The sequence below is a fragment of the Phalacrocorax carbo genome, chromosome 1, assembly GCF_963921805.1.
Source record: "Phalacrocorax carbo chromosome 1, bPhaCar2.1, whole genome shotgun sequence".
Classification (NCBI taxonomy): Eukaryota; Metazoa; Chordata; class Aves; order Suliformes; family Phalacrocoracidae; genus Phalacrocorax; species Phalacrocorax carbo.
The window spans coordinates 131441659-131460283 of record NC_087513.1 but is presented as its reverse complement, the minus strand read 5'-3'; the positions used below and the strand labels follow the sequence as shown (position 1 = coordinate 131460283).

At 43.5% G+C, this 18625-nt stretch overlaps 1 protein-coding gene across 6 annotated transcripts in view; it reads left to right on the top strand.

Annotated features, from left to right (window-relative positions):
• Window positions 1-1659: 1659 nt before the first annotated feature.
• CNKSR2 (connector enhancer of kinase suppressor of Ras 2) overlaps window positions 1660-18625 on the top strand; it is a 225188-nt gene continuing 208222 nt past the window's right edge. For 2 of the 6 annotated variants that reach the window (XM_064474359.1, XM_064474335.1), the window contains exon 1: window positions 1662-2231. In XM_064474359.1, coding sequence (XP_064330429.1) covers window positions 2168-2231 — 64 coding nt within the window. In that variant the 5' untranslated portion in view covers window positions 1662-2167. Of the gene's footprint in view, window positions 2232-18625 lie in introns of all 6 variants that reach the window. The other 4 variants (XM_064474369.1, XM_064474378.1, XM_064474342.1 and 1 more) reach the window with 3 other exon arrangements.

Here is an 18625-nt window from a genome sequence, read left to right as displayed (position 1 = left end):
TGTTTACTTCTAAACCTTTCAGACTGCTGGTTTCTAATTAAAATTATGACACGCTCTTTCAACAACAATAACCCAGTATGTAAGGATCCTGCATACCTTTCAAACCTTTCATAAGGAAAAAGTCAGCTTTAATTTGCAAGTGAGGTTTATTGTTTCCGTGGCTTTAGGTAATGCAACCTCTTTAGAAGCAGACTGCCTCACCAGTGTGCTGGCAGGAATGTGACACAGGAGACACATGTCTAGAGCCACAGTCAAGGAAAGTTACAGTGTCAAAGCCCCAGTTTTCACTAAAAAAGAAGTTTCTTCTCACGGAGAAGTACAACCTTTAAAGTGAGGGTCAAGCCTAGCTAGTGCTGCTAGGGAGGATCTTCCCGGGGCTCCACGGAGGGGTGGTACGAACCCTGTGAGTGCCTTACTGACCCTCATGGCTAGGGCTGCAGTCCCACGGGCCGAAATGGGAGAGCTCCTGTCGCTGCCCATGCCATGCAAAGGGATGCCTCTGCCATTGCCACTTCGGGGCTGAGGGAATCCTCTTTTTTCTCATGTACAGATATTAAATGTCAGCATCAGCAGCTGGTGTTCAGTAGCCGACACTGTCAAAGGGAACATCTCGATGGCCGTTGCCTCAGCCTTGGCAGGAGAAGCAGGGCAAATGCAAATGCAAGCAAAACTCTGCCCTGGCCAACTCACTAGCAGGAAAACACCCTTTAGTGCTATTTAGCCTCTGCCTGGAGCTCCAGGGGGGCCACCACTGCATCAGAGCAGAGGCTCCTAGGAAGGGTGCTTGAAAAGCACCCATGGCCATCCTAGGAGCAACCACTCTGAGCTTGGGAGGGACTCCTACAGACACCGTGGCACAGGGTCTGTGGGAATTGCCCCCTTGGGGTAGCCTCCAGAACGATGCAGCCTGGGGGGACACAACGAAGAGAAGATTAACAGCTCCAGCAATGATGGTCCCCTGCAGGGACGGGCCATTTTTGCATCTGGTGCAAGAACACCTTGGAGGTGCAACTCGGAGGACGGCGCGGGGAAGGGATCCCCCTGCGGCACCCTCTCCCCCCTGAGGCTGCCCAGTTCCTACCCCCATTCTGCTGGTTGACCTCACCTGCTGCAGCCCTCGGGGGGAGGCAGGCAAGATAACGAGGTGCAGCCCCTCTCCTCTCCGGGCCGCCACAGACCCCGGCCAAAGGCGGACGCCCCACCCGCGCTGCCCGCCCGCCTCCCTCCAGGCGTCCGGCGACACCGTCCATCGCAGCCGTTTTACAGTCGGGCTTTTCTCAAAAAAAAAAAACCAACCCAAAACAAACAAAACCAACCCAAAAACCCCAAACCCCAACCCAAAAAAACCGTTCCCGCCCACGGAGCGATGCTTTTTTCAAGAGGAAAAAAAAAAAACAACCAAACCAACCCTAAACGCCAGCTCGGTGCCGCCGGCTGGCCCCCCCGGAGGCTCCCCCCGCCTCGGCGGGAGCAGGTGCTCGGCGCTGCCGCCGCCTCAGGACCGTCGTGTCGTGCCCTCCCCCCCCCCGCCCCCGCGGCGGCACCTTGAGAGTCATCCCGGCCCCCCCCCCCCCCCCCCCCCCCATCATCGCTCCCCCCGCCCCGGGCGGCCGTCGGGTGTCGCTTCCCATTTCACTTGGAGATATTTTCGGGTGGCAGGAGCCGCCTCGTCATTTCCGCCAGGAGAAAAAGACACCGGCGCGGGAGCCGCGGCCGCGGAGAGCCGCGGGAGCCGCCGGGCACAGGCGGGCACAGCCCAGCCGAGCCGAGCCGAGCCACCCCGCCGCTCGCCGCTCCGCCGCCCGGGGACCGACCCCTCGGCGAGACCGGGAGCCGCCGCCGCTGCCCACGGGTCCGCGGGGGCGGGAGGCGTCGGAGCGTGCCGCCGCCTCCTCCCCCTTCCTCCTCCTCCTCCTCCTCCTCCTCCTCCTCCTCCTCCCCGCCGAGCCGGCAACATGCACTGAAATCCCCAGAGAGGCACAGAGGCGGCGAGCGAGCAAGCGAGCGAGCGAGCGGAGCGGAGGCAAGCGGGGATTTAGCGGCTCTCTCCTCCCGCCGCCGCCGCCGCCGCCGGGGCCCCGGGCAGCGCGGTCCCACCGCTCCGCACAGCCTCGCCCCTCGCCCGGAGAGCGGCGGCCGCCCGAGCCCCGCGCCTCCGAGCCCCCCCATGGCCCTCATCATGGAGCCCGTCAGCAAGTGGTCGCCGAGCCAAGTCGTTGACTGGATGAAAGGTGAGGAGCGGTGCCGGGGCTGCGCGGTGCCCCTCCACCACGTCCCCGTGTCCCCGGCCCCCCCCACCCCCGCCCCAACCCCATCCCCAACCCCATCCCCGCAGGTGCGGGAGGGCTCCGCGGCTTCCCCCGCGCCGGGGTCCCGCCTCCACGCACGCCGCCTCCCCTCCACGGTTCGGCTGGGAGGAGGGGGGCCGTCGGGGCCGCGCCGCCGGGGCGAGGGAGCAGCGCGGGGGTCGGCGGTGGGGGAGCCGCGCTCCCCCCTCTGCCCCCGGGAGCAGATTGGGGGGGCGGCCGGCGACCCTCGGCGGCCCATAAAGCCGGGTGGGGGGCGGTGGGGGACACACACGGGCGGAAGGCTCTGCCTGGGGGAGCCCGGGATGCTCCCGAGCGGCGGCCGCGGTGTGGCGATGGGGCCGCCCCGCCGTCCCCCCGCCCCCAACAAGCGGCGGGATGCGAGGAGCGTGGCGGGCCGCTCCCGGCGGATGCGGTGCGAAATAAAAGTTTGACCTAACGTGGGCTGCAACCGCGCCCCGCGGCTGGAGGGGAGGACGGGACACGGGGGGGTCTCAGCAGGCGGCGGGGTCGGGGGGGTCGGTCCGCGCCCTCGGGAGCGCCGGGGCTGCCGCCACCCCCCGCTACCCCCTCACCCCCCACCCCGTGAAACTGCCTCGCCGGGCGAAGGGGGCCCAGCCCGCTCCTCCGGCCGGGCCGAGGGCACCCATGCGGGGGGGGGGGGCGGGGGGGGTGAGGGGGAGGGCCGCGGTCGCCGTCCCCAGGGGCGGCATTTAAAGGTCCGTCATTTACATTAGCCTGGAAGAGTCCGCTGGGCTGACGGGTATTTGTGCTGCTGCCTCGCTTCTCCCGCTCCCTCACCTGTCCTCCCCCCAAATAAAGTCTAATGAGAATAAAATTTGGAATTTCTGGAAATGCTTTTCTGTTACTCTGCGTGCACGGCTTTGGCTTTAACACTGTAACTTCAAAAGGTCTTTTTGTGGTGGTGGTGGGTTTATGTTTTTTGGTTTTTCGGTTGTTTTTTTTTTTTTGTTAGCACCTTTAACTTAGGCTGCAGCTGTGTTTTGAATAAATCACCATCTAGTATTATATATCTTTATAAAGATAGAATGACCGGATGGGTACAACTTTTGAACAACTGCTACATTGTGGGAGTTCTTTAAAACATGCTGCGTGCTACTAATGTGACAGTTTCATCATCCTTAAAATTTCAGGCATATAGCATATGTTTTCAGTTATTCAATCCTGGCATCTATAGCTGTCGAGTTATAATTATATTCAGTAACACACATAGTTTTGCTCTTTCTGAAGCATTCTTAACCCATAGAATAATAAGCATAATAAAAAAGAATAATGTGATACTTCATATCTTAAAGAATTAGTGAATGTTAATAAAAAACTTGAAGGAGCTACAGATGATCACTATTAAAAGCAAACCCTGTTCAACTTCAAAATGTTTTATTACAGCTATTTAGCTTCCAACATTTTTACCTCTAAAAAAAATTAAAAGATTGTGTAGGAGTTTTTCAAATCAGTGTCTGAGATACCTCCCCCATATTTTGGGAATGCAGAAAAAAAAAAAAAGAATTTGCAGATACTGCATTTTTAAAACACTTCAGAAATGTAATACATCAAATACTTTTCATAATTGACAGGTGAAGAACACTGCATGGTCTGCTTTTGTATTGCATCAATATAAAATCAGTTATTTAAAAACAACAGGCTGGCTAAATGCTAACATTAAAAATTGTGAAGCTGGATGAAGGTTTGGGGTTAGAAATCTGTGACTGATGCACAGAGCTGTAGATCTGTCTTTAAAATTAATTATGTGAACTTCACAATAAAAAAAAGCAGTTATCGCAATCATGCCTGCTTTTTGGATTATGAAGCTTGCTTTTTAGTGTTTAACCTGTTTATTTTGGTGTGACTGCTCGATTGTTTCTCTGGAGAACTTTCATTTTTAATGAGCAAACACATATATGTTGCTTCAAGCTTTCATTTCTTTGTTTTGTATTCTGAATTACAGATGACCCTTCATTTAGAGTGAGGTGCAAAGAGATAAAGCACCTGCCTTTGACTAGCACTGTTTGAGGCAAACCACCTAGATAGCCGTTATAGTTTCAGAAGTTGAGCCTGGAAGTGAGTAAGACCAGCTGCCATGGACAAGTCTGGTCCTAGCTGATGGATCACACGTTGTAGAGTTTGGAGGAAGGATGGTAGCGGATAAGGGCAAGCGGTCTTGGCTGCACCAACTTCATTTTCCTCACGTACCATTTGTAGTGTTGGAAACATCCAGGTGAAGATATGTTCTTCTACTGCTTTAAACACATTCTCTGCAACAACTTAAATTTCTGAGAGTCTCTGTGTTTTCAGAGGTACCCAAGACAGTTCAATGAGTAAAACATGAATGTGTCTTTATCGTGGGAACTTTGGGGTGAGTGCATTAGTGGTCTTTGCATTAACAGCAGTCAAGTCTGGTTTGCATAAATTACATTGGACTTCAAGATGGGAGAATATTTTGCTGACTTACTGGGGTTATTTTACAGAATTATAAATGCTGAACTGGGTTTTAACCTCTTCCTTCAAGTAGGTGCCCTGCTATGTAATATGCCTGCTCAGATCAGCTCCGTAAAGAGCGTTCTTCAAAATAGATTTCAAAATTCAAAGCAAAATGTTTCCTGAAAAAGGAAAATCCTACTGCTTAACATTGTTTACAGTTATCTGAAAGTAAGGGGAAATGAAACACTTCAGATTTTATTGCTCTCAGTGTTTTTGTGATGGTCTTGCTGGTATGACCTGAATGTTTGCAATAAAAGGCCCTGCCTGGAATTCTTTATTTAGGCAAAAGAGCCATTACCTCTGTGGCATTTTGTTCAGGGCAGTGATAAAGCATTGGGTCTAATATTAAAGGTATGAGAAATGAAGACAGGGAAAGTATTCCCACTCAGAAGTGTTACATAAAAGTGCCGAGCTCTGGTCTGGATGGCTGGATAGGGAGCAGGCTCAAGGCCATGGAATAAATACAGTCTCTCCAATGTCTTCTCGTTTTTTAATTCCTTGATATACATGGTTGGTCTATGGATCCTTTAACAGCCTATGGACTCTTAACGCTGCTGAGACAGAGAGTTGTACCTGGAACTGGTTATGCAAAGCAGTGACCACCTAAATTTCGACCTACGAAAATGTGTACATTAATAAGTTGTGGACCAAAGTACTGGTTAAAACTTTGCAAATGGAAAGGACAAAATGAGCAGAGCCTGTGTCAGCATGTGAGTCTTTGTATGGCTTAAAATGAACCCACTGACAGAAGATTAACTGTCATAGAGCTGAAAAAAGAGCAGATGGATTAGCTCATCTCTCCCACAGGATGGCACATTGTATGTGGAGGATAAAATGAATATTTAAATTGATTCAAACTGTGTATTATTTTGCTTTTCATCTATTTAGTACTAATTTTAAAGGCCCTGCATGGATCAGTGAGCTGCAGCTGTGTCAATCACCTCCTCTGCCTCCCCTTTGCAGGACACGTGTGGATTCCACTGCTGCGTTGCAAGACATTGACACATTGCATAGGCAAGCGCCGTCAAACGTCATGGCTTTCACTGAGTCAGGAAGGGAACATGTCAATGTGTTTTAGATTTCTGAGGTGCTGAGAAGACTCAAGACGTGCAGTTGCTTTCCAAACATCAGGATGCTTTTAACTGAGTCTTGTAATTTAACTTCTTTTTTCTGAGGTTATTTATAATGGCTGTAGTTTGATAAGGACTTGCTGCTGTTAACGATATTCTAGTTTTAATTCAGTACCAGTCTCTCAATAGCATAATCTGTTCAAAAAGACAATCTACCTGGAAAAATCAATATTACTTTTTCTAACAAAGCTTAAATATTTATTTTTTGTTTGCAGAATAACTGCTTATAGAGATTATACTAAGCTCATACAGCTTAAACTGTTCTAATGGTAGCCATACTGAAGAAGCTGACATCTGAGTCACGAGGTTGCTCTAAAGACTTCTAATGCTAAAGAACGGGGGCTTTTTACCTCTATGAAATGTGCCCTACCAGCATTTAGAAGAATGTAAATATTTAGGACTGACGGAAGAGAAGGAGAAACATGAATTTGCTAGCAAAGCAAAAGCAGAGTGCCAAAGTTCCCCATTTGGATGACTGACTGTTACATGGATTTGAGAACTCAGTGTCTGTCTGCTCTTCACGTACAGAAGTTCATGTCTGTTTTCAGTAGCGTGTGCGTTTGCATGGAGTCGTCATGGGCTGCCAATAATTGTTCTCCACTTGATGGATCAGGAATTATGTGCTATTTGTCAAGAAAATGCAAGAGTTTGTGGGAATGCTCTGAAACAAAAGACTAATACGTAATAATGATTAAAAAATGTTTCTAAGGGGATCCTTTTACTCCTGTTCCTGCACATGCAGAGCCCTAGGACTTCTGTGGCAACACCCAGGTCCTGCTGCAGTTCTGGAACCATTAGGTAGCAAGAGGGGAGCTCATCATCGAAGGCACAAACCCTCTCGCAGCGCTGGGATCTAGCAAATGGATTTGAGTCTTAGAAACAGTAAGGATGACTCCTGTATTCAGGGTCACTATCAGACCTACCTCATTTTTTGCCTTGGCTTTCTCTGAAGAAGACTGTGTTATGGACAGAGTTTAGGATAGAGATTTTTCTGGAGCATAGGCTGGACTGTGGTGCCATAGACGCCTGTGAGCATCTGCCTTATGGTAGAGAAGAGGTGTGCTTGCACTGGGCTTTCAATTTTGTCAGTCTTTTTGGTTTTCAATGTTTTATTGAATTAAAGGTGCTTTCTTAGGCTACTTCTGTTCATATTGCTTTTGGTAGCACCCTTAACAAATGTGAGTATTAGAAATAAGGTGTAAAAGGCTGAGTTGTCTCAGGGAAACAAAGGCTGGATATTTAAGAGGACGAAAAATACTTGGATTCTGAAACTTCAGTTCGTTGTGAAGATTGTGTAGATGACTGATGAGCTGCAGAATAGTCATCAACTGGAATAGTCATTGCTAAGTGCCATATGTGGAATAGATCAAGTGTTTTACAGTTTGTTAATATTAAAACTTTTTTTTTTCTCCTAAGAAAACCGAACTGAAATTTTGCAGTATCAGAGGGTACATATAGTACTCTATTAGCTTTGAAGTGATGCTATTAAATGGAGTTACGACTTTTACTGTAATGCCTAGTAAGAAAAGCTGTAGAAAAATATGAAATAGTGCCATAGCTGGAGCTCAATTTCAATGAACTCCCAAACTTCAAAATTTATAGATAGTTACTCCATTTGTAAGAAAGAAATAAGAGTTTCAGTAAGGCAGGTTGGGGGTCTTTTCGGGAAGGGGATTTTGTATGAAGCCTGGTAGTCAAGAGCCAAAGTGCACTATTCTAAACTTTAGTTTAGTTTTAGTTTTAGCTTTAAACCTGTAGTGAATGGAAAGCAGTACTGGAAGATCTCTCTCTCTTTGGCTTGTTTATTTTTCCTGTGGATCTCTCACTTTTTGCTTGCCCTTCTGACACTGGGAGTTTTAGCAGTATCAACGGCCACCACATCAGTCACGGTGATGTGTTTTAGGGTGTCTTGGTTTGTGATTAGAAAACCTCTCTTGCCATTGTTTATCAGCAGAAAATGAAACTGCGATTGCAACTGGTATGTGTCAAAGCCTCACAGCCCTGGTGTTGCCATAGCAAAGGCAACGTTACATAAGCAGCCACTCTGCAAATAACTCATGCAGCCAAATTTTAGGCATAACGTGAGAATTCATTTCTAAATCAATGATCTTTTTGGGAGGGAGCTTTCTGGGATGAGGTGATCTCACTCGCTACCGAAATTAATGTGCTAGTTGTGAAGCTTTTTTAACACTGCCCGTTTACACCTTTATTTTGTTTGAACATATTGTTCTGTTTCTGAAACATCTGTTAGTTTAAATATGGCCTCACAATATGTTTTCTCAAGTGGTCTTTTGCAGCAGTTCGGTGAAGCTCTATATTTTGATCTTATTCAGATTTATTTGCACGCTGCAGTATTAAACCAAGCAGTTTACAAATGCCTTTTCTGGTTAGTGGGTGTCAAGAATTTTGCAAGGCAGCGATATAAACCAGATCACTTTTCAGATGAGAGTTTTGAAATACATATACAGATATATTTTTAGAATCTTTGCAAGTAGTTGTCTTTTAATGCTCCAACAATAATAAAACATGCAGTTTTATCTTGTAAAACCCAAATTGGCAAATGGTCTAGCCTTTCTGTCTGATCCTCAGAAGTGTAGATAACCATTTAATCTTCAGTAAAGTTACTGTGGCATTTGGTTGTCCTGTATTTCTCAGAGTCAAGTAGTAATATTTGTTACTGATTTCCAGAGGATTAGGGAAAAGCTGTTTCCTGAGAAAATTCTTCATGTATAGGCTTGCATTCAAAGGTATGCAACCAGGAGAAGGAGAAAGCTTGTTCTTCAGGCTTCCTTGCTACGTAGCTGCTGGTTTTTTTTTTGGTGGTTTTGTTTTGTTTTGTTTTTGTTTTTTCCAGGAAGTTACCATTTCCTAATTAAATTAATAGGATAGCTGTATTAATGATCACCTGTAGCAAGCCCTTACCTTTAGCAGAGTAACACAGCTTTAGAGTTCTAGATTCAAAAAAAACCCAAACTGTGCTACTGTCACACCTATTGCTTAAAAAATTTACTTAATGAAGCTTTTAAAACTTTAGGTTAGAGGCTGAATAGTTATCAAGACAAATGCTGTAGGATAAGGGTTCCCAAATATCTTACTAAAAAAATTCCAATTCTGGAAGGGCTGTGTTATGAAATTCTGAAATGCCACATCTTCATTCATTTCTTCCAGCTTTTCAAACACTTCTGCTTTTTCTAAAAAGGTGAAGTTGGGAGATCGAGATGAGTTGTATTTTTCAAGAAGAAAAATTTTGGGAGCCCAATATTGGGCCCATATTATAGGCAAAATGCAGAAGAAACAACTGACACGTGAACCTACCTGCAGCCCTATCAAGTGAGTTTAATTTCTTGTTGTGGGACAGTTGGACCTAGCAGGACATTTGCTCTTAATTTTAAAATAGCTGACTGTCCAAGAGCAAGCATCTGCTGCTCCTGATAATGCTCCTTTCCTGCAGTTGAAGGGTGAAGGGTTGGAAGACGCAAGTCCACTGATCTGGTGCACCCAAGATCTGGAATGCTACCCTGAACATCCACTCATACATACGTTTTGCCCTCACTGTATATAGGGGCTAGCAGATCTCTGGTAGATGAGATGAATTTTCCCTTGAGGTTTCCAGTGCAGGCATTTCCTTTATGCAAAGGGAATTCAGCACTATCTATATCAAGTCATCTGAAAGCACTGGAGGCTTGAAAATCTAGCTCTTTTTGTTCTGCTCATCTGCCAAATAATATTATCTTTGAGAAGATAACTCTGAGTGTGGTCTTGTAGGGTGCTCAGCATTTCCAGTTTATCTTTTAAGTAGAAATTTAGGGCACTTGGTACCTCAGATGAAGTGCCTAAAACAGTAATTTCAAAGTGTTTGGCCTTACGTGATTAACATCTGCTACAGTACCATATGGTGGGAATTGCCAAGTAAACAGTTAATTAATAAGTGAGTGTATCAGCGTAAGCTGTAATTAAACTATGTTCAGCTGAAGTGTATTATTTTAATATAGTGGGATGCAAAGTGCTGTACTTTTGTATTATACCTTTTCTGTTATGTGAAGAAGAGGGCAAAAAGTTGATGAGAATTAATTGAGCCTTTAAATTAAAGGTTCAAGTAGCTTTTTTTAATAAATGGTTTAAGACTCACATCAGCATTAAACAGCCATTGATTTAAGTGGAACAGGCTCTTTATTCGGTAATGCTGAATTTTAGATTGTGAATGCTGTGGAGACTTCTCTGCTAGGATTTTACTGGTGTCCGCTGTGGGTTGTCAGTGGATGTCCAGCTGAGCTGCACAAGCATATAAGCCATTTTCACATAACTTCAGATATCACTGATGGGGCTATGCCTGTGCCACTTGGTCTAGTACCACTGGTGCACTGAAATCTTCCTGTGCATGGTGGCCAAAATGGTCTGGAGGAGTGCTGGAGTGGGAGCTAAGGGTGTGTATGAGACAGGGCAATGCTGCCACCTTCTCCTTGGCCCTCTTGTGTTTGGAAGGCTGAACATACCCATGGATACTGCTAAGCAGCTGGCTAGGTCACCTCTAAAGGGCTGTTGCCTCCCACAGAGGATGATTGTTGGCCGTAGAGAAGTTCATAATATTACTGTTTCTGTTGAAGTGTAGAATTTATTTTTAGTTTGGCCACATCCACCAGTTGCCAATAGCTACAGCTATAAATGACCTATTTTAAAATAGATTCTTCTTCCCTGACCTCCCTTCCTTTTCTCTTTCCCTTCTCTCCTGATAGTCTTCATGTTAGTAAGAAGGTGAAGAAAACTTTCCTCTGCATAATGAGGCCAGGTAGATATAGGTGGGACATACCAGTGTTGTCTGAGTAATTCACTAGAGGGCATTCTTCCCTCTGAGTCAACACTGAAACCCTTCTTGAGAAGGACTAGAGACCTTAATGTTTTTAGAGAGATGAACCTGAAATCATGGCTCGGTGCGGTTGCTGAAGGCTCACTGGCATTCTTCATAATAGTGGGAAAGTTATCTCTCATACCCTGATTAAATTCCCTGTTAATAATTAAAGTCTCTGTAACTGGACTCCCCTCACTGGTATCCATGACTGACATGTGCCTTCCTTACTTTCTTCAGCTGCTTTGTAGTTTTCTTGGTTGCTTTCACACATTTGATATTTTGACTATATTTCATCAGATTTGCAAGGTGCAGTGCCATTCTTGTCCTTGTTTTGTTTTAGATATTCAAGAAATAGTAGTTGAGGGACCTGTTGAATGCGCTGTAGGAGTTGCTCTCTGAAAAAATAACTTACCTTGTATACAGTCAACTGTTGTGAATTCACACTTGTCCTGCTTTGTGTATACCTTTTAAACACCAATCAAATAAAAATTTCCTTCTTGTCTTAGTCTGATTAAAGTGTGACTTAAGTATGGAGTGAAATATCCAAAATATCCTTCTTGAGTGTCCAGCACTGGTTGATTTCTGGCTGCCTTGTTTATTTTTGCTTTATTGTCAAATAAAGACAATATTGTCAAAGCACATGCCCTTTGTCTCTGTTCTTTTTCAGAGGTCAAGTATGGGTCTTTTTGGTAGACTTTGTTTTATTAGAGCTAATATGAAAAAAAAAAACCCAAATCTGTGAGTGTGTTTTTGTTTTTGTAGTCTGCTTCTGCTTGTTTCCAAAACTTTCTGTAAGTGCACAGTGATGAAGCGGTCATTACTGCTTTTCAGGGAGGTGTTTATTGCACATATTTAATTTTCTACTATTGTGGTCTTCAAATATTTTAAAATAAAACTAACTATATGTTAGTTTAAACTAGAGTGTGGAGGCTTATTGCTTCTTAAATTTCTCTTTATGCTTTTTAGTATAGTCTTGAGTGTTGTGCCCCACAAGTCCTCTTGAAAATACCTGTGATCAGTAATTTCACTGTTGGGTACTGGACTTCAAAATCAAATGTAGTTTTCACTACTTTAGCCATTATTTCATTGTATGTTTTAAACCATATGGTTCTTAGCTGTTTAATGCAGTCTGTGGTCAAAAGCCTATTTCTGGAGCCCGGATAATTGAGTCCAAGAGCACAGTGCAGTGTGAATAATTTGTCATGCTCTGTGTGTGGATTTGAGAGAGAGGTTCAGCCTGGGAGCACAATCAGTGCACGTAAGACATTTCCATATAAGTGTCCATCTGAATGTCTGAAGGAAGGGGGACTGTTTATCATTGGAAAAAGAAGAAAGTTAGGTATACGACAGGACTCCCTGAGAGCAAACAAATTCATTTTTTAAAAGGACTGGATATTTCATAGCCTTCAAAGGATTGTTTTAAACATCTGCTTTAGCAAATTACATTACTGGCATAGCATTTGAATGCCTGCGTGAGTTATGATGAAGCTTCTCTTAGCAACTATAGAAAGTAAAATTGTGCATACACAGCCATGAAGCTTCTGTATTCCTCAGAATAGCATGTTTCCTTGTGGTTTTTTTTTTCTTTTTAAATAAAGGTTTTGGTGTTCCTGGTAACTGCCTTGGCTTGAATAAGACAGCTGAACAGTTGTGGCGAAGCTAATGAAGGAGCACTAGCCATCTCCCTGATGGAATATCAGAATTTGCAAATGGTCTTACCAGCTTAGCAGCCCAAGGTCTTGGGAGAAACAAAACATTTGGTGCAAGACAAAAAATCACTTTTCTATGAAAATATACCCCACATACTATGTAGCATTTGCTAGATGAATAAAAGATGAAATACATTGTGGAAGGCTAAAGGTAATTTCAATTACTAAAAGTTTACAAAGTTAGTTTGAAAGGAGCTCACTGATTCATTGTGTGTTCTGTCTTGTTCAATACAACCCTTTTCTGTTACTTATTTGGACATCATCTAGTTTATCTCTTTCATCCTAACCATTGTCCTTCACCTCACTTTAAGCCGCACTGACCTAGGTAACTAACGCTAATGAGATATGAATGAGTAAACCTGAACACACTGGACAATTACTCAGTGCTTCTGGTGGCGTTATCAGATCATAGAGTTTTATCTGTCTTCCTGGGATGGTGCTTTCTGAAGCAGGGTGTGATGGCGTGCTGTAGGTGGATGCCTGGGCGTCTGAATGCCAGGGATTGTGGAACAGGGGCTTGAGTTTGCAGCATACTGTGTCCTGAATGTTTTTCACCTCTGCAAATCTGCGCAAACTTCTCTTTAGTGGAATGAGTGCTGTCTGTGTAACAGCACAACTGAAAATATAACTTTGCTATGTGATGCATTCCTTAAAAAAACCAAAAACTAACCCAAAATTTGACTCCTAGTTGAAAAGAAGGTAAAGCAGAATAAAAACTTTGCTGCCCAGTCCCTTATATAAAAAAAATTAAGTTAAAAGACCCTTACTTTAGATGACATTTGGTTTTCAGTCTTTAATATATTGCGGGCTGTGGTGAGAATGGTGACATTTTAGATCCAAAGGAAAAATGAATATGGTCATTGAATTTCATATGTGTGAAATTAATTCAACTAACGGTCAAAATTAAATAACACCTAGGGATTGTAATGTTGTCTTGTCATTTCATTAGATTTCTTCACTTTGTATATGTTTGTAATTGCAATATATGTACAAGGTAATTGACTTGCATTTATCCTAAGAACTAAAACTCTAAATCTTAAGCCTTTGCCCTCTCATTTAGGGCTCTCAAATACTATAAGGAGTTTCCTGTAGAATACTGTTTTGATAAATCTTACTAAATCAAAATTCACCTCAAGAAAGAATTAAAATGAGACTACTGAAGGAAAAGATTTATGTGTGTTGGGATTTAGTTTCAATCGGTGATAAAATTGTTTCTAAAAGTATGAATTTATCTAAGTTACTTTTCTTTTGATAGTCTTTGAAAGTGTTATGGCAGTCCACAAAGTTGTAGCTCAAAGTTTTTGAGTTCAGAACATCTCACTAATGTCAAATGTTATGACTGTACTCCCTGGAAAAAAATGGCTTCTAGATTACAGTAATTTAAACATGAGCAAATAGAAATAGCTTTTTAGTGGCATGGCTACGTATTTAAATCTCAAGAGGTCATTTGTTTACTGCTTACTATGTTAGAATCTTTCTGTCACTGTGGAACAGCACAAAATGATAAATTGTAAATGGTTTAATGGTAAAAATCAGCCACTGGTGTTGAGAAAAATGAATCCACGTAGCTCCTCTAGAAGAATGCAACCTTCTTTCATGTAATCAAGCACCATAAGAGCAATTGACTTGAATGAACTTTTGATGACTTCTTAAATGTGCTCCCTTTAATGTTATTATCATATGACAGATGGGAAGTAAACTAGTTAGGAGTTCAGAGAGGTTGGATAAGGCCAGCTATAAGGAGTTGTCTGCCTGGTTTGGTTTGGTGTCTCCCCCCCCCCCTTTTTTTTTTCTCCCTTCCCTTAATGACTTTTTGCTGTGGCATATGTGACTTTATTTAAGTTTGCTCTGTGTGCTCTAATCCAATTGCTTTGTTTAGTCAAATGAATGTTTTTTGTTTTGTTTTGCATTTTAGCTTTTGTTTTTAGCATTAAATGTGCATATTTAATTAGGATAAGTTATTAAAGTTTAGATTCTCACAATGGGATGTGTGCCAGCTCTTGAAATGAAGTCACACTTGTCAGGAGATAGTAAATAATAAGCTTAGTAAGGTTTAAAAGATGTGTCTTGCAAAACATTAGCCCCTGTAATGAGTGCAAAGTGGCAACAGCACATAAATATCAATTGTTTTTCTCCAGTGGATCTGTTTGACTATGAATTTTCTTAATTTGAATTAAATTTGCTTTTGCCAGTCTAATGAAAGAAGCAAGAAGGGATGTTTGTCTTTTGAGAAACCACAGTTTCCCATCCCGGAACAATGACTTGTTTTGAACTGAAGGGGAACAATCCAACATTCATACGATATCTTGTAATCTCTGTTCCCAAAACCACATTAAAAATAAGAAACTGCTGTCCATCAAATCCCCATTTAGCTGCAAGGGGGAGTCCTGGATTCCCAGCTTTGCTTTCAGGACTGTCTCTCTATTTTCTTCTTCATTTTATCCAGAATCTTTTAAAACTCCTGGGAACAAAGGCTTGGAGCATAAGGTTCCCTGTGCTTCTAAATAACTTGAGCATCCTGGTTGGTGCGTGTGTACGTGTGCACGCGCACGCGTGCGTGGGGCTGGTGTGCCTGGGGTGGCATTGGCAAGAACAGGATTTGGAGGTAAGGATGGGTCTGTCTCCATCCTAATTTGATCAGACAAAACTGTCTGTAATCACGTCCTGAAAGATTAAGAGTGGCTTTTCATGACTGTGGTCTTAAATTCAGGCATCTAAATTCTGTCTTTAAGTGCACGAGCCTCTCTGTGGGCCTGGGCAGAGTAACTCCTCTGTTAATAATCTGTGGAGTGGGTTTTTCATCAATGTTTCTGATGTGTCCCCTGGCCCCTGTGGGAGAAGGAGGAGCTGGCGTAGCGCTTCCTTGGGGTGCACCTCTAGCCCCAAGCAAGGGGGGGAAGTGGGAACAGTATGTTGGGGTACAAATGTATGATGTGGAAAGCAGAGTAATTTAAGTGTAAATTTGGGGTTGTCCTGTGCAGGGACAGGAGTTGGACTTGATGATCTTTCTGGGTCCCTTCCAACTCAGGACATTCCATGATTCTATGATTCTAAGTGGAAAGGAGAAAAAAAGCATACTATGCGTACACACATATTCTCAGTCACTTCTGTTTTACATTAAATTCTTTTTTTCTTTTTTTTCTAAGTTATATTTGTAACATTTTTGAAAGTGCATGTATGAATTAAGTGCTTGACTCAGGAGCTATGTAGTATGAGATGTAATCCTGGGAAAGAGAAATTGCCTTTGCTAATAAGCAAGTGTTTCACTAAGATTAATGAAAGAAAAGAAAAACAAAACCAAACAAGTAATGAAGAAAATTACCTGTACTCCGTAATACAAGGATGCTTACCCAGTAGCAAAACCTGTAGTACCCGGTGCTGAAACTAAGTAGCCATTTTGCAAAGTAACAGCATATTGCTGTGGCTATCAGACTGCCAGCGGCACCATTTTGGCTGACACACAAAACTTCTGTACTCAATGCTGGAAGGCCTTAAAAACCCTACATTTCATTTTTGTAAGAAACTCTTATCCCAGGTGTCTGAACAAAATTACAGAAGATGGTTCTTTATACGTCTGGTTTTTTTCCCACGTGCTGCTGGTCGCTCGGTACTGTTCACATTACTTGGGAGTTGCCAGTGTTTCAGCGGCAGGTAAAGAGGCTGCCCATCACCCACTGCACTGCGAGTCCTCTGGCTCCTCCTCATTACGGGAGGAGGGAGAAGGTTAAATGCCCTGTGTCATCTCTACTTTAAGTGCACTGAAGCATTTCTAACTGACTGGCTGCTTTTTTTAATGAAAGAAATTTGTCTTCTAACAGCTTTATATGCCCAGCTAATTAAAACCACTCCATATTACTCTCCATGTATCCTGTTTGGTGGGCAGAAATAGTTTGCTCTTTGACAGATTAATTTCTTGTTGATGCTGGTTTTGTATGATGCCGCTTTCTTGGACTTATATAACTTAGAAATAATAAGGCATTAAGGCATTTTACATATTGGAGAATACAAAGATTTGTTAATCATTAACACAGAAAATATTTTCAGTCTCTTTTAGCGTCTTAAGGTACAGTTTGTTCCGCATGTGTAAATGCCTCAGCTTTATGGCAAGGCTAAGTTGAGCAGCATTTAGTTTAATACATAAAGCTTGGGAACATGTTTTAAATAAAGAAATCATTACAACACAGTATGCCTTTGCTAGCAACCTTTTTAAAAGCTGTCAGGCAGTAAAAATGTCTTTTCTAAGTGAAGAGGCAGTATTGTCTGTACTTCCGTAGGCACTCAGTGTTGGCTGATGCCCTTCAGATTATTTGAACCTTTGTATGTTTTTCCAGTGGTCTCCTTGTTGAAGTGCTTTGATTTCTTCCACGCATATCTGAGTGTGCACAGGTGGGACTTGAAGACTGCCATGCCGCCTGTCACTCCCTATTTGAGACCTGGAGGTCTGAGGAACTTCACCCAGCTGGGAAGCCGGCTGTTGAGATGGAGCCATCTTCTAAACAAATCATATGTACCTTGCTTTTCCTCCTATCTTTTTCTTATTCCAAAAGCTGTGGGGTGGACTGAGGATTAACAACCCCATTAACTTTTGTCCCAGCTGTCAAGCAGTCCCTTGACAAATTCTTCAGTGGTCATGCTGGTGCAGATTCTGTAGCACACTGAAAAAGGAAAAAGTCATTATTAGTGGCTGAAAATTTCACAAATTAGGCTTCTCTTCAGTATATTATTGGTGATGAGCCTATTGACCAAGCAAGCTGGGTTGTTTTTGCAGATACAGGACTCTTAAAAATGAAGACCAACTAGCCCCACCTCCCCAAAAGGAAGGGATGGAGAGGGGCTTAAGTAGGCACCTTTCTTTATACCTCAGTAGAGAATCATTCAACAAGGACGTCACAGCCTGGATGGCACAACAGAAAAGGTGAAAGGAATCATTGCGTAGGTTATTTGGAGGGAGAGGTCTGGTAACCAAATGATAATTGCACATACATCTGGCTGTGCAGTAGAAGCCATGACAATTTGCCATCTGGTTCACTGTCATTCTGACTGAATGTAGGCGGGTAGAGAGTGTTTGTAATTCCTAACACAGTATTTTGGGAGAGGCTTGGTGCTGGAAACCAACTGGATGGATGCCTGTTGTCTTAGGCTCTGTAAAATGTAAGCCCTGTATAATCTAGTTCATCATATGTGCAAAGAGGGAGGCAATATATGACTAGAAGAGGAGTACTGCAAGTTTTTTGTTTCATATAGGTTATCTGATTAAATTATTTTGGGCCATAGGAAACGCTTCAGCGTTAAATTCCTGCCTGCTATAAACTGTAGGTCTGCTTTGATCTTGCTCAGTGCTTATCAGTTACAATAAGCAAGACACTACAAAATAAATTTGTGCTAATGACAAATAAACAAATACACCATCAAAATCTATTTCAGAAGATCCTTGAAGCTGCATGAGAAATATCAGTGCTTTGATGAAGTACTGATACATGGTGTTGCTGTGGATATGAGCTGGATCTGCATACCATTTGTTACAAGGGTGTGAGGGGCTTCAGTACATTTTGCTTAGTAAGTTACCAATTAAGTAACTTACTGGTTACTGGTCAGGACATAACAGGACTTTAAAGATTTTTTTTTTTAAGTGCTCTACAGATAAGATTAATAGATCATTTGGTGAGCCTGTATAGTATGTTCATGTGTTAAAATGAGCTCAAAGTATCAGTTGGGGTCCTGTTGTGGTTTAACCCCAGCTGGCAACCAAGTACCACGCAGCCACTCGCTCACTCTCCCTCAGTGGGATGGGGGAGAGAATCGGAAGGGTAAAAGTGAGAAAACTTGTGAGTTGAGATAAAGGCAGTTCAATAGGTAAAGCAAAAGCCACACACACACAAGCAAAGCAAAACAAGGAATTCATTCACTTCCCATGGGCAGGCAGGTGCTCAGCCATCTCCAGGAAAGCAGGGCTCCATCATGCATAACAGTGACTTGGGAAGACAACCACCATCACTCCAAATGTCCCCCCTCTTCCTTCTTCTTCCCCCACCTTTACATGCTGAGCATGACGCCATATGGTGTGGGATATCCCTTTGGTCAGTTGGGGTCAGCTGTCCTGGCTGTGTCCCCTCCCAGCTCCTTGTGCACCCCCAG